Genomic DNA, 20,041 nt, shown 5'->3' on the forward strand with positions numbered 1-20,041 from the left:
CTGTTATAGCTGCAAAGGGTGGGCCGACATCATATTAAACCCTATGGATTAAGAATGGGACGTCACTCAAGTTCATATGTGTGTGAAGCCAGACGACCGAATACTTTTGGAAATATAGTGTATTTAAATGTAGGTATTGTGATATAAACCGAGTCCGTTCTACAGTTTCTCATTAGGCTGAATGAATAACCGACTCTAAATGTAGGTATTGTGATATAAACCGAGTCTGTTCTACAGTTTCTCGTTAGGCTGAATGAATAACCGACTCTAAATGTAGGTATTGTGATATAAACCGAGTCCGTTCTACAGTTTCTCATTAGACTGAATGAATAACCGGCTCTAAATGTAGGTATTGTGATATAAACCGAGTCCGTTCTACAGTTTCTCATTAGACTGAATGAATAACCGGCTCTAAATGTAGGTATTGTGATATAAACCGAGTCCGTTCTACAGTTTCTCATTAGGCTGAATGTATAACCGGCTCTAAATGTAGGTATTGTGATATAAACCGAGTCCGTTCTACAGTTTCTCATTAGACTGAATGAATAACCGACTCTAAATGTAGGTATTGTGATATAAACCGAGTCCGTTCTACAGTTTCTCATTAGGCTGAATGAATAACCGGCTCTAAATGTAGGTATTGTGATATAAACCGAGTCCGTTCTACAGTTTCTCATTAGGCTGAATGAATAACCGACTCTAAATGTAGGTATTGTGATATAAACCGAGTCCGTTCTACAGTTTCTCATTAGACTGAATGAATAACCGACTCTAAATGTAGGTATTGTGATATAAACCGAGTCCGTTCTACAGTTTCTCATTAGACTGAATGAATAACCGACTCTAAATGTAGGTATTGTGATATAAACCGAGTCCGTTCTACAGTTTCTCATTAGGCTGAATGAATAACCGACTCTAAATGTAGGTATTGTGATATAAACCGAGTCCGTTCTACAGTTTCTCATTAGACTGAATGAATAACCGGCTCTAAATGTAGGTATTGTGATATAAACCGAGTCCGTTCTACAGTTTCTCATTAGACTGAATGAATAACCGACTCTAAATGTAGGTATTGTGATATAAACCGAGTCCGTTCTACAGTTTCTCATTAGACTGAATGAATAACCGACTCTAAATGTAGGTATTGTGATATAAACCGAGTCCGTTCTACAGTTTCTCATTAGGCTGAATGAATAACCGACTCTAAATGTAGGTATTGTGATATAAACCGAGTCCGTTCTACAGTTTCTCATTAGACTGAATGAATAACCGGCTCTAAATGTAGGTATTGTGATATAAACCGAGTCCGTTCTACAGTTTCTCGTTAGGCTGAATGAATAACCGACTCTAAATGTAGGTATTGTGATATAAACCGAGTCCGTTCTACAGTTTCTCATTAGGCTGAATGAATAGCCGACTCTAAATGTAGGTATTGTGATATAAACCGAGTCCGTTCTACAGTTTCCCGTTAGACTGAATGAATAACCGACTCTAAATGTAGGTATTGTGATATAAACCGAGTCTGTTCTACAGTTTCTCATTAGACTGAATGAATAACCGACTCTAAATGTAGGTATTGTGATATAAACCGATTCTGTTCTACAGTTTCTCATTAGGCTGAATGAATAACCGACTCTAAATGTAGGTATTGTGATATAAACCGAGTCTGTTCTACAGTTTCTCATTAGGCTGAATGAATAACCGACTCTAAATGTAGGTATTGTGATATAAACCGAGTCCGTTCTACAGTTTCTCATTAGACTGAATGAATATCCGACTCTAAATGTAGGTATTGTGATATAAACCGAGTCTGTTCTACAGTTTCTCATTAGACTGAATGAATAACCGACTCTAAATGTAGGTATTGTGATATAAACCGATTCTGTTCTACAGTTTCTCATTAGGCTGAATGAATAACCGACTCTAAATGTAGGTATTGTGATATAAACCCAGTCTGTTCTACAGTTTCTCATTAGACTGAATGAATAACCGACTCTAAATGTAGGTATTGTGATATAAACCGAGTCCGTTCTACAGTTTCTCATTAGACTGAATGAATAACCGACTCTAAATGTAGGTATTGTGATATAAACCGAGTCCGTTCTACAGTTTCTCATTAGACTGAATGAATAACCGACTCTAAATGTAGGTATTGTGATATAAACCGAGTCCGTTCTACAGTTTCTCATTAGACTGAATGAATAACCGACTCTAAATGTAGGTATTGTGATATAAACCGAGTCCGTTCTACAGTTTCTCATTAGACTGAATGAATAACCGACTCTAAATGTAGGTATTGTGATATAAACCGAGTCCGTTCTACAGTTTCTCATTAGACTGAATGAATAACCGACTCTAAATGTAGGTATTGTGATATAAACCGAGTCCGTTCTACAGTTTCTCATTAGACTGAATGAATAACCGACTCTAAATGTAGGTATTGTGATATAAACCAAGTCCGTTCTACAGTTTCTCATTAGGCTGAATGAATAACCGACTCTAAATGTAGGTATTGTGATATAAACCGAGTCCGTTCTACAGTTTCTCATTAGACTGAATGAATAACCGGCTCTAAATGTAGGTATTGTGATATAAACCGAGTCCGTTCTACAGTTTCTCATTAGGCTGAATGAATAACCGACTCTAAATGTAGGTATTGTGATATAAACCGAGTCCGTTCTACAGTTTCTCATTAGACTGAATGAATAACCGACTCTAAATGTAGGTATTGTGATATAAACCGAGTCTGTTCTACAGTTCCTCTTTAGGTTTTATGGGATTCTTACCAGCTTTCTGTAAAGTTTGTCCATCAGTATTTAGGAAGGAACATATTTGTGGGCGGAGCCTGGACATGTTAATGAGTTGGTTCAGGTGCATTATAGTAACATTTGTTGAACAGGTGTGTTGATCTTTCTGCTAGGAGCTCCTCACAGTCTGTTGCGAAGTGCCTCAGAGATGGGAGGGGTTAGAGGGATCAAAGGTCGCAAAGGCTCTTCAGTGGGTAAAGCCAGCAATGTGTCCTCTGTCTTCTCAGGCTGACCAGCTGAGGGGTGATGGAGGTCATCAGTGCTGATCAGCAGGTCACTGTAGAGCAGACTGGATGCTTCATTCAGAATCAGCTCTGAGTCTTCGTTCTGCGGCTGGTGGACATTCTGCAGTGGACAACACAAGATTCCTCAGTTACTACCCCAGCACAAACCACCTGACCATTAAAACGACTATTCAGCCAAAAATTATTTCCCCATCAATCCAGACGTGTTTGTGGTCTGAAGTTTAGCACTGGAGCTACGAGGCTAATGAAGCTAATACTGTTAATTAGTAACTCTCTAACACTTTATAATGATCCACACAGTCGCTCTGACAGACTGTAATACACTACAGGAAGCGTAGGGGGCGATACGGCTTCTACTGTTTCATTTAAAAAGCTCTATAATGTTCATATGATCCACACAGTCGCTCTGACAGACTGTAATACACTACAGGAAGCGTAGGGGGCGATACGGCTTCTACTGTTTCATTTAAAAAGCTCTATAATGTTCATATGATCCACACAGTCACTCTGACAGACTGTAATACACTACAGGAAGCGTAGGGGGCGATACGGCTTCTACTGTTTCATTTAAAAAGCTCTATAATGTTCTTATGATCCACACAGTCGCTCTGACAGACTGTAATACACTACAGGAAGCGTAGGGGGCGATACGGCTTCTACTGTTTCATTTAAAAAGCTCTATAATGTTCATATGATCCACACAGTCGCTCTGACAGACTGTAATACACTACAGGAAGCGTAGGGGGCGATACGGCTTCTACTGCTTCATTTAAAAAGCTCTATAATGTTCATATGATCCACACAGTCGCTCTGACAGACTGTAATACACTACAGGAAGCGTAGGGGGCGATACGGCTTCTACTGTTTCATTTAAAAAGCTCTATAATGTTCATATGATCCACACAGTCGCTCTGACAGACTGTAATACACTACAGGAAGCGTAGGGGGCGATACGGCTTCTACTGTTTCATTTAAAAAGCTCTATAATGTTCATATGATCCACACAGTCGCTCTGACAGACTGTAATACACTACAGGAAGCGTAGGGGGCGATACGGCTTCTACTGTTTCATTTAAAAAGCTCTATAATGTTCATATGATCCACACAGTCGCTCTGACAGACTGTAATACACTACAGGAAGCGTAGGGGGCGATACGGCTTCTACTGTTTCATTTAAAAAGCTCTATAATGTTCATATGATCCACACAGTCGCTCTGACAGACTGTAATACACTACAGGAAGCGTAGGGGGCGATACGGCTTCTACTGTTTCATTTAAAAAGCTCTATAATGTTCATATGATCCACACAGTCGCTCTGACAGACTGTAATACACTACAGGAAGCGTAGGGGGCGATACGGCTTCTACTGTTTCATTTAAAAAGTGCTTGTTGTTGCTAATATGCTTCCATTGCTTGTTAACTATATTAGCATCATAGCTCCAGTGCTAAAATTTCAGACACCAGACACCTCCTGGCAGGATACAGGTGTGTGTTTTTTACCTGGTAGTCCTGAGAGCTGGTGAGGCAGCGAGCTAAAGGTGAGCAGCAGGCAGGTAGAGTCTTAATGAGCGGAGGACCACTGTGGGTCAAGAGGGGCTTCAGATAGCTGAACAGGTCAAGGTCAATCTACTCTCACATCACACAGTCAGTGTACAACAGCACACTAGACTATATTCCATATGTAAAGGCTTGATTTTAGTTTGTCCTTAGGGGAAAAGTAAACAAACGGCTTCATTATGTACAAAAACACTTCATTCTTTTATTTAATTATACTCTCCTAAAGGGAGATTTCACCATGATTAAGATGTAAACACATTTATTTACCATCCAGAACCACAAGAGAGCCTACACGAGTTTTCTGAGCTTATATGGAATGTTGATGATGGAAAACAGTGGAAAATCTGGAATAATGAGTTTTCTTTGGGGACTATTTTGCCGCACAGCGCCCTGCATGTCTCCCTCCACCATGAATGGAGTTGAAGTTCTCTAAACTCTCATAAAACAGCGTCTCAGTCATCAGGCAGTGAATTCAGAACCAGTTCATGTAGGAACTTTCTGTAGGAGCTTTTAGAGGGACGTCTGGTTCCCATCACCACCACTGTGAGGAGCTTTTAGAGGGACGTCTGGTTCCTATCACCTATCACTATTCTGACTCAGTAAGGTTATCTAGAACAGAGCGTTTCACACCAAACCGCTCTGTTTACATCTTAACCATTAAGTTATGCAGGAATTCCAATGGAAATGATGGAATTCCACTTTAAATCTCATTCTTACGGACTCTTTATAAACCGTCCAGCAGTCATTTATAAGTCTAACCACAGAGTCAGTGTTATTGGCTAATAAGAAGCAGATGTGAAGGTTAACAGAGTTTAGTTGTAGAGGCCTGGAGTAACTGAACATCTACTGTGGCACACTGCACTTTTGTGCTACACAGGAGCGCCCTCTACTGTCTACACCTGCTTCACTGCACTTTAATCAGCTTAGTTAATGAAGGCCACCGTGAGCTGGAGCAGATGTGCTGAACGGGGTTCAGTGTGCATGAAAATGATTTAATCGTCTAAAATGATCTTTTTGATATTATTCACATTTCTCAGAGTCGTGTCAGTCGTCGTGAGTGAAGCAGTTAAAAAAAGGTCTGCAGCTCAGAGAATTCACTTTACACTTAATTTCACATTTACTTATTTATTTATCATTATTGTTTTAATTATGATTATTTTATCATCATCTGATCTGAGTCATTTTTATTATTAAATGTACTTTTATTGTTTGATATTGCGGCTGTCAGAAGAAAACCTCGTATCTCCAAAATGGTAACTCTACAGGAGAATGAAAAAACATACTCAACTTTTAATGGAAGTCAATGGAACCAAAATTTTTTACAACTCGTTTTAGGTCATTTCTTTCAGTGAAATTTACACACAATGTAAAGAACGGGCGTTTTCAAATTGGGTCAAAAACGGGAAAACAACAAAAGTGGAGATACAAGGTTTTGTTCCGTTATCAGTCCCTTTTTCCTGCATCAACTCGGCAGCACTGTAAATGAGGCTCACCCTCAATGTTCTCCGCAGTTAAATAATGATTGATTGATTGATTGATTGATATCATACAGCACTGCCGAATGATGCTGATTGTATTTGACTGTATTTGTATATTCAGTCACTGAAAGATACTTGTGGTCGAATGTGTACCACAGTCTGATTGGCCAGGCAGAGTCCTGACTGTAGCTTCTACTGACCACCTCGTCCACCTCTGTACCCTGAGAGAGAGAGAGAGAGAGAGAGAGAGAGAGAGAGAGAGAGAGAGGGAGAGATTCATGTTAACAAAAATGACTGTAAATAATGACCATTTATTCTTTTTTAATCATTTAATAATTTCTTATTTTCATCTATTACCTTCTTGTTGTTCCCAAAATAAAACATTTAAATTATGGATTATCATAAATAAATCTTCTAAATCTAAATATGTACATTACACAATAAGACGAGTGATTCCTTTGGAACAGCCGTGTGTAGCTCTGACACACTGATGCTGTAATGATGCAGAGCTTTACAGTAAACAGCAGGTGTTTACAGGATGAGCCATGTCTGATCTGCTGATACTCACACTGTCCTCCTGGTCTTCCTCGACGCCCACTCTGAACAGAAAACACACACAGCCACACGGAACAGATTACAAACAAACACAGACACTGCAGACGGTAAACTCCCTCAACACACACACACACACACACACACAGATCAGTGTGAATGAAGGAGAACTTTCAGATCAACCAATGAATCAAACGGTGTGAATGAACTAACCAAAGCGAACAAACCAGTTAGCAGACCAGCACAAATGAGCCACTGGAATAAACCAGAGTGAACGAATCAGTGTGAATGAACCAGAGTGAACGAATCAGTGTGAATGAACCAGAGTGAACGAATCAGTGTGAATGAACCAGAGTGAACGAATCAGTGTGAATGAACCAGAGTGAACGAATCAGTGTGAATGATCCAGAGTGAACGAATCAGTGTGAATGAACAGAGTGAACGAATCAGTGTGAATGAACCAGAGTGAACGAATCAGTGTGAATGAACCAGAGTGAACGAATCAGTGTGAATGAACCAGAGTGAACGAATCAGTGTGAATGAACCAGAGTGAACGAATCAGTGTGAATGATCCAGAGTGAACGTATCAGTGTAAACGATCCGGAGTGAACGAATCAGTGTAAACGATCCGGAGTGTTTAATGTGTATCTATCAGTGAGAGAGACTCCGAAACTGAAGCAACTAGTAAGATTAGAGGAAAATACTGCAGTAAAGAAACTGTGAACTGGATAAAACCAGGACGTTTTATTCGAGGATGTCAGCCAAAGCCGAACTCCTCTCACAGCTTTCACATCAAATGTCATTTAGAGTCTTTAGAGTCACTGTCTGTAGATGTTGACAGCTGTTTATTTAGAACATCAAACTTTACTGTAACTGATTACAACATTCCTTAAGTATTATTATTATTATTATTATTATTATTATGGACTTTTTAGCCAAATTTAAATGCATTTGTGTGATTGTGTATATATGAGTGTACCTGATATTCATGTAGCTCAGTACTGGAGTGGTGCCGCCCCCAAACACCCACACAGTGAAGAAGACGATGAGGAGCGTGGTGGAGAACATCATCTGTCTGGCGTAAGTGGACGTGTCTCTGATGGACAGGGCAAAGGCCATCGCCCCCCGCAGCCCTGAGAGGTCAAAGGTCACAATAATATTAACCCTTAGACGCTGCAGTTATTTCTGCTACAGAGACGATCAGGCTGTCGTTTATGAACGATTTCTCACTGACACAAGCAGAGAAAGTGTGCGGTCAGCGCAGGTCCTAAACCTCCAACGACCACATTAGTGTTAGTGAACAGAGGAGAAGAGCCTTTACTGTGATCGGAGTTGCTGCTGTGTGTTTCAGCGTCGCATGAAAGAGAAAATCTTTTACATTTATGCTGTTTTGTCATTTTTTTGATGGCAAAACAAACAGAAAAATGTAAGAAGACTCGAATCTGTCCATGAAGAATGGAAATCTAATGGGAATTTCACTGGCGGCAGGCTTACCTGCGAACATCATGACGTGCTGGAAGTTGGAGCTGATGCGGTTGGAGCGGCCGAGGTTGAGCAGGAAGGACAGCGGGTAGATATTAGCGGCTCTGCCGAGGAACATAGCCAGCTGAGCGGGAGGAGGCGGTCAGGGAAAGTACGAATATGAACAGCTTCATACAGCATTGTGGACTACATACACTACTCACAAAAATCAGGGATATTTGGCTTTCAGGTGAAATTTGGGGATAGGAAAATAGGATCAACCTAAAATGCACTCTAACCTTTACAGGTGAACTTAATGCGCCTGTCCAGCTGTTCAGTGTTTCAGTACTTTCTGCATAGCTTGCTGTTCTCTAACAAGGAGCTTAACGGCGAGGTGGTGGTGGTGGTGGTGGTGGTGTTACAGTGTGGGCAGGTGTGTCCAGTCAATACAGAACTGCCCTACACTGTGAGTGGTGCAGTGACCCAGTGGCCCAAACTACTGAATGACGTCATTAATCCAGTCACTGTGCCTCTGCATGAACAACACAGGCCTCATTTCATCTTCATGGACGACGATGCTCCAGCTCATCGAGGAAAACCTATGGGATCAGCTGAGTCGCCGCGTAGAGGCTCGTAACTCTGTACCCCAGAACCTCAATGACCTGAGGGCCGTCCTTCAAGAAGAGTGGGACGCGGTGCCTCAGCAGACGAGTCGACTGGTGAACAGCAGGAGACGTCGCTGTGAAGCTGTAGTTGATGCTGAAGGTCGCGTGACGAGTCACTGAGACACTGAGACTGTTTATTGGGGTTTACCCACCACTGCTGTCGGCTTTTGCTTCAGTAAATTGTTTGAGGTGAGGAAATCACCGTCGTACGCTTCCACTGAAACTGCATGGCCATGACTTGCTAAAGCATAGAAACAAGATGATTGCAAGGCGTAGGAATGAGTTCATGACTTATTAAGCTGTGGTCAAGGCTTAATTATCTCATTCCCATACCTTACTAAGCATTTGGTTCTATATAGCAGCACAAAGGGTTCTGCTGTTGTGACAGGCTTGACATTGTAACTATAGCAGAACCCTTTTTGGTACTTCACAGAACCATATACATATTCTCCATCAATCTGAAGAACATTTCACTATGCAGAGAGCCATTTACGCATTCATGGTTCTGTAAAGAACCATTATGTGCACGAAAGGACCCTTGTAGAACCATCAGGAGTGACCTGTACAGAACCCAGTGTAGGACAGGGAGCTTTAAAATGTAGATCTCAATATTTTTCAACTGTCTAAATGACTGTTGATTCACCCTTTCTGAAAAAGCTTAGAACCGATTTTCTATCAGGTTTCACAGCCGAGTGGAGTGCAGCAGAACCGCGCCGCTGTATATGAAGGATACGAAGGCCCCGCTGATGAAGACGGGATTAAAGACGTGGTGCTGGAAGGAGAACAGAGTGAGACCCATGTAGGAGAAGATGAAGCTCTCAGCTAGAAAGTTCAGCAGCTCAAACAGCTGGAGGAGAAAAACAGCCACAGATCACAGAGCAGAACATTTCACAACAAAGCAGCACGTTAAACACTCCGCACTACAACGTCACACAGATACAGCGTGAGGAAAACACAGAACACCTCTCAGCGTCTTACAGTTACTGTCCCTATTAGACCCAGACCACACATCCATCACAGGACACACGGATTAACGTTTACACGGAGAAACAGCTGATGTTATTAGCCTAGCCACACATGCTCCTAACATGATAAACTCATTACTGCAGAAGTGGTTAGACGGTGTGTGACCACCCTTAGACAACTGTAGTAGTCTTTAGACGGTGTATGGCAGTCTTTAGGCAGTGTATGGAGGCCTTTAGACGGCTGCAGCAGTCTTTAGAAAGTGTGTGTGTGTGTGTGTGTGTGTGTGTGTGTGTGTGTGTGTGTGTGTTTTACCTCTCTGGTTCGTTTTTTAGATTCTGCTGACAGGTTACTGTGAGTGTAGTGAGCCTGAGTGATTCCACAGAACAGCACAGCTACCACACCTGCACACACACACACACACACACACACACACACACACACACATTTACAGAACCATTCAAAAGTTTAAACACACTTCATTGTATGTCAGTATTCATAAAGTAATTTCAATCTAAAAGCTTCTACTTGGATTTTTTTTTAAACAAGCACTTTTTATAGACTTTCTAAACAGACTTTATAGAAATGTAGAGCTGACAGATGTAGAGCTGACAGATGTAGAGCTGACAGATGTAGAGCTGGAACAATAATCATTATATCATCGTAGTTACTGTGTGTTTTCTGTTTAAAGTAAATTAGTTGAATATCTATCCTCGTTAATGTATTTCAGCCAATCAGCTGTGCTGTGACGAGGGAGGGCGGAGTTTACACAGCCCTGCTGTTAGAAGGCCTCTACTGGTGTAATGTCATATGACAAAAACTACAAAAATAAAAACAAACTGTTAGGTGAGTCGGTGTGTTCAAGCTGATATACATGCATATTTCATACTGTTAATACACATTATTCTTTCATTATTCTATTACTGGGTACCAGTGATGCTGCAGGCCTCTGCAAATAGGAAGGTGCTCCAGGACATGAGAAAGAACAGAGAGGTTTCCAGCAGGGGGAAATCCCTCAAACGGGTCAGCTTTGTCACCTAAACACACACACACACACACGCACACACACACACACACACACACACACACACACACACACACACACACACACACACACTCATTAAGTATTTCCCCCACAGACCATCATTCCCTCACCTACCGTTCAGCAGGTCACTGACTCAGAAACAGACTTCAAATTCACACAGAGACCAAATCATGAAACAGCTAATCAGTTAAAAATGATTTTAAAAGCTTTTATAGACCCTTAAAGTGAGTTTAAATTCATTGTAAGGTTAAAATCTTTAAAATGCAGGCTCGTCTTTTGATTATTTCATTATTTAATACTTAACTCATTCTATTATTTAATACCTACTATGAATTATTTGTTACTTGCTATGAATTACTTGGTATTTTCTATGATTTGTTTGGTATCTATGATGAATTATTCAGTAATCATTCAATCTACAATAAATGATTGAGCATCTACTATTAATTACTCGATATCTGCTACAAATGGCTCAGTTTCTACTGTATCTGATATAAATGACTCAGTATCTATGAATCGGTTGATTATTCACTAGGTTCTGTAGTTGTGAGCGTGAGAAACTGAACTGTAGAGTCCCACAGAGACCCTTAGAGCTTACGGGCTTCATTATTGATCAGTAATGAGTTTATGTATTTCTAATCAGGCTCATCAGCACAGACACCAGCACATCTTTAGAGAAGCACACGTGCTTTAGTTGCCCTGTGATTGAGCGTCAGACTGCAGTGAGAACCGTTCTACAACGCTCTGTGTTTGTTTACCAGAGCGGTGATGAATCCGGCTGCCGTGCCGAGAGCGAACGATCCACTCAGGACGCCCAGAAACACTCCCAGAGACCACAGCATGGCTCCACCGTCAAACGAGTGGCTGCTGGAGCTGACCGGCTGATACGCTACTATAGACCTGAAACACACACACAGGCTGTTGTCTCTTCTAACCATACACAGCACAGACACAGACAGGAGGATGAGCCATTCAGAGCTGTTTGGTTTCTAGAGAAATTTACTGAGTCAGAGCTGCCCACAGTGGTGGTGATAGGAACCAGACGTCCCTCTAAAAGCTCCTACAGAAAGTTCCTACATGAACTGGTTCTGAATTCACTGCCTGATGACTGAGACGGTGTTTTATGAGAGTTTAGAGAACTTCAGCTCCATTCATGGTGGAGGGAGACATGCAGGGCGCTGTGCGGCAAAATAGTCCCCAAAGAAAATTTTTCCAATCATTATTCCAGATTTTCCACTGTTTTCCATCATCAACATTCCAGATTAGCTCAGAAGACTCGTGTAGGTTCTCTGGTGGTTCTGGGTGGTAAATAAAGTGTCTATATCTGTGTTGTAGTCATGGCGACGCCTGGTTCCCATCACCACCACTGTAAAGACGTCTGAACCGTTTCACACCAAACCCTCTGGATCTCTGATCACACCTCACACACTGGATTGGGAAATTTCTTTTTAATGGGTGGAGTTCCCCTTTAAGACAGAATTGGTGTTTTGTGCATAAGAAAATACAACAATTAATCTAAATATACACTATATTTCCAAAAGTATTCACTGCCACATCCAAATCACTGAATCCAGGTGTTCCAGTCTCTTCCGTGGCCACAGGTGTGTAAAGCCGAGCCCCTCGGCCTGCAGACTGCTTCTACAGACATTAGTGAAAGAATGGGTCGCTCTCAGGAGCTCAGTGAATTCCAGCGTGGTACCGTGATCGGACGCCACCTGTGCAGCAAGTCCAGTCGGGAAATTTCCTCACTACTAAATATTCCACAGTCCACTGTCAGTGGGATTATAACAAAGTGGAAGCGATTGGGAACGACAGCAACTCAGCCACGAAGTGGTCGGCCACGTAAAATGACAGAGCGGTCAGCGGATGCTGAGGGGCATAGAGCGCAGAGGTCACCAACTTTCTGCAGAGTCCATCACTACAGACCTCCAAACTTCATGTGGCCTTCAGATCAGCTCAAGAACAGCGTAGAGAGCTTCATGGAATGGGTTTCCATGGCCGAGCAGCTGCATCCAAGCCTTACATCACCAAGCGCAATGCAAAGCGTGGAATGCAGTGGAGTAAAGCGCCGCCACTGGACTCTAGAGCAGTGGAGACGAGTTCTCTGGAGTGACCAATCACGCTTCTCCGTCTGGAAATCCGATGGACGAGTCTGGGTTTGGCGGTTGCCAGGAGACGGTACTTGTCTGACTGCATTGTGCCGAGTGTAAAGTTTGGTGGAGGGGGGATCATGGTGTGGGGCTGTTTTTCAGGAGTTGGGCTCGGCCCCTTAGTTCCAGTGAAAGGAACTCTTACAGCTTCAGCACCAAGAGATTCTGGACAATTTCATGCTCCCAACTTTGTGGGAACAGTTTGGGGACGGCCCCTTCCTGTTCCAACATGACTGCCCACCAGTGCACAAAGCAGGTCCATAAAGACATGGATGAGCCAGTTTGGTGTGGAAGAACTTGACTGGCCTGCACAGAGTCCTGACCTCAACCCCATAGAACCCCTTTGGGATGAATTAGAGCGGAGAATGTGAGCCAGGCCTTCTCGTCCAACATCAGCGTCTGACCTCACAAATGTCCTTCTGGAAGAACGGTCAGAAATTCCCATAAACATTCCTAACCCTTGTGGAAAGCCTTCCAAGAAGAGCTGAAGCTGTTATAGCTGCAAAGGGTGAGCCGCCATCATATTATACCCTATGGATTGAGAATGGGACGTCACTCAAGTTCATATGTGTGTGAAGCCAGACGACCGAATACTTTTGGAAATATAGTATATTATATAGTATATCACAAACAATGCAAATATAAAACAAACAATATTCTTGTTCAAGCAACTTTTTGGCCAAAACTCACGTTCCTCACACTCTTAAAAAGATGGTTCATCGGGTTCTTTAATAAAGACAATGGTTCTACATAGAACCATCAACACTCAAAGAACCATCTTGATGCTTAACTGGTTCTCTGCGTGGCAAAATGGTTCTACAGATTGATGGAGAATACAACACATTGTCCATTTCACCATTTAAGCATGCAGAGTTTTCTTTAAAGGTTCATGGTTCTAAATAGAGCTACTGTCTTAAGTAAAGTACGCTTGAAGAACCATCCTTTTTAAGAGTGTCTATAAAAGTGCCAGTGGCCTTTAAACACCAGAGCCCTGCTAGAAAAACAAGAAAATAGTCACAAGCAAAACCGACATGTGTTGGGTTCTGGATGCTGGTTGCTGGTCAACCAGTATGACCATGTTGGGTGACCAGCTAAATCAGCACCTGAGCAGAATTAACCAGGTTAGACCAGCATGTGATCCATGCTGTTTCTTTTCATCTGAGTCCTCTTCAGACAGACTGGACTCTGACTGGACTTCTCTGCGCTCCATTAACATGAGCGTGATGACCGCGATGGGTGTATGTGATGACCGTAACTCACGACGAGAGAACGATGGCCACAGCGTCGTTCAGCGCGCTCTCACCGAACAGCAGAGCGTACAGATCCACGTCCACCCTCAGCTCGTTAAAGATGGCTAGAACGGTCACTGAAACACAGTCCAGTTAAAGCAGAGGTAAAACTATCGGCTACTGTGCAGCAAGGGCTAATCCAGCAGCTAACACTGCAGTCAAGCACAGCATCAGAGCAGGACAATCACTAAAGAGCCCAGATCACAGAAAAAACACAGATTACTAATGTACAGGGTTCTGCAGAATGTGCTGTGGATGGTTCTATATAGAACCAAAAGAGTTCTTCTATTGTTAAAATGGTAAGCTTGCGACAATAGAAGAACCCTTTTGGGTGCTATATAGAACCCTTTCATGATGCATAGAACCCTTTAATCATGCAAAAGGTTCTTTTAGTGTTCATGTTTCTTTGTAGAAACATTTTCTTTACTAAGGAACCCTTAAAGAACCGTCTTTTTTAAGAGTGCCCAGAGAGAAAAACAGCATGGTTCGGTGTCGTAAAGAGAGGCCGCAAAACGATGCAGAACATTATTACAAAATGAAGTAAAACCAAAATGAAATATGAATGAAAACTTTTTAAATTAAAGACTAAAGTTCTGCTGGTAAATTTCCAGGTTTCCAGATTTCCTGTTGGCAAATTCCTTATAAATAAACTCTATTAAAATGATGACGAGGAAAACATGAAATACAAGACACTGTAGTTAATCACACCAGCTTAACGGTGATTAGAGCAACAGATCTGGTCCAAACCGCTCCCGATAAACCCTTTTACATCAGCTTCCGTTACTAGTACAGAAGGTTTCTGCCCTCTGCTGTAGAGTTACTGCTGCTGACGAGCGTCTCTGGACGCTAAGCAGGCCGTGATGAAGAGGAGTGAACTCACCTGGGTCTGTCGCTGAGATTATGGCTCCGAAGAAAAGACAATCCGTGAAGAAGAAGTCTCCTCCGAGATGACCGAGCGCACTCATCAGCGCCACGCAGCCGTACATCACCACCCTGGACACACCGCAGCGTCCGGTCAGCCTCTCTGACCAACGACCACCAGTAAAGAATTCAGCTCAGAACAGTGGAGTGCATCACTCACCCGATGACAAACGAGGAGATCACAGTTCCTACAAACGCGTAGGAGAGGATGGAGCCCAGATTCCTGAAAAAGTGCCTCTGAAAAGCCACAGCAGCAAATCACATCACAGCCCGCCTTAAAGAACAGCTTAGAAAAGAACCAACACTTCCTAAAGAACCGCATAAAAACACCGCAGTCCTAAGTCTGTTCGTACATGTGTTCTCGAGAAAGATCTCCATCAGAGTCATGCCGGGTTCTTTGAGCGCAGAGCCGTTCTCAACTTTGGGCTCTTGAGGTTCTCTGGTAAAGAAAATGGCTCAATATAGAACCATGAACGCTCAAAGAACCCTTTGCATGATTAAAAGGTCCTATTTAGAGCCATGAGTTGTATGTAGAACCGTTTTGTGAGCTTGAATGGTTCTTAACATGATGAAATGGTTCTCCAGAATGTGCTGTATGTGGTTCTTTATAGCACCAAAAGGGCTCCTTTTATTACAACCTTGACATCCCAGCAATAGAAGAACTCTTTCTGGTTCTCCATCGTTCTGTAGAGTTCATCATGCAAAGAACCTCTGAATTATGCAAAGGATTGTTTGAGTCCTTGTGGTTCTATGTAGAACCATTGTCTTAACCAAAGAACCCTTGAATTTATTCTATAAATAAAGCTCACTTTCAACAACGTGTACAGAGGAAGAGCCTGGTCTACATTACGCTTCGGCTCATCCTACAGATACGTCCATTGCGCTGTCCCTGGCGTTTACAGACATATACACTAAAAACTTGCCAGAGTTACAGTTTATTACGGTATTTTAACAGTTACACCTTCCTGGGCCTCAATTTAGCAATACTGATTTTTAAATCAATTATCTAGAACTCCAGGCACCACAGAAGAGCTCGTCCCCACAGTCGTGTGTGAAGCTGGGGTCGTATTTTAAAGTAAAAAACATGTTTTACTGCAATTTTAACTGCAATAATCAAAACACGACTCTGGAATATACAAAATAAATGACAAAGGAAACAAACGCCAAATAAATATTATAAACTATATAATAAAAGTCCCCCAGGCGTCGTGTCACTGGTGTTACTGCGTCTCTTATTCTGAAATAAAAGTCACGCCGATGACGTCACTCGACCTCCTTTGACCTGTTTTCTGAGGATCTATGGAGAAAAGCTCATGGTGAGTCCACTGTGTCTCTCAGTTCTCAGAGATCTTCTCATTCAGCTCATGATCTCATATGAAGCTTCTAGCTGACGTCACTGGTGTGACCGACTTTATTCTGAGGTCACTATGAAACAATAGAAACACAAATGGATCAAATTCCATATTTTAGTGGACGTTCCCTGATGGACAGCGTGTGGTTTGACGTTCTGTTAAATGCATTGATCATTAAAAACGTCTCTGGAGTTTCCTTCATTATGTGGAACACCGATGACGACCAGTAACACCGGTGACTCCTATGGAGAGACAGGAAGGTGGACGTTTCTGTTGAATGACCCTAAAATTAATACTAAATGTGCCTTGAGTTTTGCACAGGCCACATTTTATGTACTTATTTACTTAGAAAATCAACAAAACATGCCACTTGACCAGGGACACCCAAAGTTTTGCACGTGGCGGTGTGTTAAATATCCTACAGCTGTGAATTTGGTTTTCCAATCAGATTTTAGAAGCATATGTTTTATAGGCCGTTTCTGTTGAATGACCCTTTTGCAAAAAAAAAAAAATATATATATATAAAGGTGTCAATTTTAATCAATTAAAATAATTTTTAATAGAGTATGCACTCAAATGAAATTCTCACACTATTACAAATATTGTAATAATAATAATAACAATAATAATAAAGCTTGGTGAACTGAACGGACTCATGCTGTGATTCTGACCCTCAGAGTGGACCCAGTGGTCCTGCACAGAGCTGTGAGTGAGTCTTTTACCCTCTTCAGACTGTATCCAGCGTGAAATATGATTGGCGGCAGTAAGACGTTAAAGAACACCTCCGGATCGAAAGTGACCTGAGGGTGAAGAAGACAGTTGAGAGTTATTACAGCCTGACGGCGACGGCGTGGAGCGAGTTTAATCCGCTACGGATCCAGATTAACTAATCCGGATCCTGGAGTACGGATCCAGATGAACTAATCCGGATCCTGGAGTACGGATCCAGATTAACTAAGATTCCTGCGGTACCTTCCTCAGTATCTCCGCGTTGGGGGCGTCCTGTCCCTGCGTGTCGCTGACCTCTCCTCTCAGTGTGTATTCATACAAGCGTCCACTGATGTTCAGCAGCAGAGCTGGGGGACTGGAGTTGGACACGCAGCTCAGCGGAGCGTCGATAACGTCTGGCTGGACGTGGACACCAAAGCGGAGGACCACTCCCACCAACAGGCCTGAGATCAGCAGCACAGAGAGAGTTATTAGGCCAAAATAACAGAAACACCACATTAAAACGCCTAAACTTCACGCATTTCTGCTCATTTTAGTGCAATTTATAATGATCTGATATCAGTCGCTACTGCGAAACACAACACAGGATATTTTGCTTTTGCACAGGCCGTACTTTATGTTAAATTCAGATGAATAAACAGTAATAATGCATTAATGCAACAAAGCAGGCCGCGCCCAACTTTTGCATACAACTGTATATCCAGTATGTGAACTATACATGCAGCGCATTCGTGACAGAGCATCTATAGCTGGGACTGATGTCTAATTCTCTCACTGTACTGGCTGGTGACACAAGCTAAACTACCTGCTACTGTAGTGAGATAAATTCACGGAATAAAATCACTTAAAACAGCTCAAACAGAGACACACTGGATATACTCGCTAGATTTAAGATCATTTTACCGGACAAGATGCTATTTTTTGCAGTGTGTTACTACTGTTATCATTAATATTATCATTATTATTATTAATATCATGGGTTGAGCCCCCTGAGTCCCTAAGAAATCACTTTTCTTTTTAGATGATTTTATTGATTTAGTTTTGTTCGTATCTCTGTAAAGCAGCTTGAGTTGATGTTGTCATGAAAAGTGCGCTATATAAGTAAAATGATTATTATTATAATTATTATTAATATTATTACAGTGATGAAGTTCTAACAGCGTCAGAGCTTCATCACCGTATCTGCCGTAATGGAAACGCCCAGCAGCAGCCCTGATTCAGCACACGGCCTGTTTACACCTGAGCCGCTCAGTGAGGGTCACAACACTGAGTGAGGTGATGTTTACACTGACAACACCGACCGGCAGAGCAACGGACTATTTTAGAGGGGAAGTCCACCGAAGTCTAAACACTGCGCTTCTGTGAACTCTCTGCTTTGGCTTATTAAGCTCTCCTTGGAAAGCGGAGCTGGGCGATATGGTGAACATATAACATCATGATACTTTTGACAGAACACCTCATATCAGAGAGAAAAGAGGCGGTAGTGCTGTCTTTCAAAACTACTGTCACAAACCGTGAACACAGAGACTTTATTCAGCTACTGTCGTTAAATCCAGATAAACCGACTCATGTTCTCTCTTTATAACAGTCTCTACAAGCACTGACGGCAAACGCCACAGAACAGCATGTTGTACTGAATCAGTTTATCATGATGATGATAAAGATTGTGGTCCAGTGTGAAAGCCCTCTAAACGCACTGGGCTTCAGTACTAAGGCAACAGAGCGTCTGTAGAACTCTTAACCATAAAGAGAAATTCTCTGCATAATTAGATGGTTTACATGTAATCAGAGCAGTTTCTAGATAAACCTGCCGAGTCAGAGCCGCTCACAGTGGTGGTGATGGGAACCAGATGTCCCTCTAAAAGCTCCTACAGAAAGTTCCTACATGAACTGGTTCTGAATTCACTGCCTGATGACTGAGACGCTGTTTTATGAGAGTTTAGAGAACTTCAACTCCATTCATGGTGGAGGGAGACATGCAGGGCGCTGTGCGGCAAAATAGTCCCCAAAGAAAACTCATTATTCCAGATTTTCCACTGTTTTCCATCATCAACATTCCATATAAGCTCAGAAGACTCAAGTAGGTTCTCTGGTGGTTCTGGATGGTAAATAAAGTGTCTATATCTGTGTTGTAGTCATGGCGACGCCTGGTTCCCATCACCACCACTGGAAAGACGTCCGGACTGTTTTACACTAAATCGATCTGAACCTCTGATTTCACCATAAACACGGAGTTACGGGGAATTTAGAAAAATCACTGGAGCCCCTTTAATGATAAGCTATCACTGTGTGATGTTAGAGATGTCCAGTCTTAGTGTGTTCTGGACACTGTGTGTATCCTGGCTGTGTGTCGTACATATGTGTGTAGTAAAGTGTGTCTGACCGTAGATCATGGCCAGTCCGGTCTCGTGCAGCAGTCTGCAGCGGCGGTGTTTGAAGAGCCATGTGGTCAGTATGGTGGTGGTCAGCAGCAGAGTGAACAGCACGGCCACAGCGCTGCCCTGTCTGTGAGTCTCCTCCGCTCTCCTCTCAGACACGGCGTCCACCAGCCCTGAGCCTTCAACAGCAGCCCACGCGGTCAGCACACACAGAGACAACACACACACACCCTGCAGCGCCATCCTCACACACTCACACACACACACACACTCACACTCACTCTTACACACTGTAACACGCCCTCTCACGCCCCACTCTCTCACTCAGCTCGCTGCTCGGACTCAGTCTGTCAAAACTTCTGCCATGAACTTCAAAGCACCTCGTAGCTCCACCCACTGAACTATCATTGGCCAGGAGCTTTGTGTTCTGTACCAGGATTGGCTAGAAG

At 42.5% G+C, this 20,041-nt stretch overlaps 1 protein-coding gene across 1 annotated transcript; it reads right to left on the reverse strand.

Annotated features, from left to right (window-relative positions):
* Positions 1–2,828: 2,828 nt before the first annotated feature.
* slc9a6b (solute carrier family 9 member 6b) lies at positions 2,829–19,835 on the reverse strand. Its single transcript, XM_037547638.1, has 16 exons — positions 19,598–19,835; positions 17,458–17,657; positions 17,208–17,285; positions 15,294–15,370; positions 15,093–15,205; positions 14,184–14,289; positions 11,532–11,673; positions 10,660–10,765; positions 10,044–10,132; positions 9,499–9,612; positions 8,134–8,245; positions 7,619–7,772; positions 6,656–6,686; positions 6,223–6,308; positions 4,553–4,658; positions 2,829–3,152 (listed from the first exon to the last, which is right to left on the reverse strand). The coding sequence occupies exons 1-16, from the start codon at positions 19,833–19,835 to the stop codon at positions 2,928–2,930; spliced, it is 1,977 nt and encodes a 658-aa protein (XP_037403535.1). The 3' UTR covers positions 2,829–2,927.
* Between the last annotated feature and the right edge of the window lie 206 nt (positions 19,836–20,041).

Source organism: Pygocentrus nattereri, chromosome 18, assembly GCF_015220715.1.
Source record: "Pygocentrus nattereri isolate fPygNat1 chromosome 18, fPygNat1.pri, whole genome shotgun sequence".
NCBI classification, from domain to species: domain Eukaryota; kingdom Metazoa; phylum Chordata; class Actinopteri; order Characiformes; family Serrasalmidae; genus Pygocentrus; species Pygocentrus nattereri.

Excerpts from the sequence above, each read along its gene's own strand:
- slc9a6b (XM_037547638.1), bottom strand. The coding sequence starts at position 19,835 with ATGGCGCTGCAGGGTGTGTGTGTGTTGTCTCTGTGTGTGCTGACCGCG. Across the intron at positions 14,290-15,092 it reads AATCTCAGCGACAGACCCAG|TGACCGTTCTAGCCATCTTT; the intron begins GTGAGTTCACTC and ends ACTGTGTTTCAG. Across the intron at positions 10,133-10,659 it reads AGAGGCCTGCAGCATCACTG|GTGTGGTAGCTGTGCTGTTC; the intron begins GTACCCAGTAAT and ends GTGTGTGTGCAG.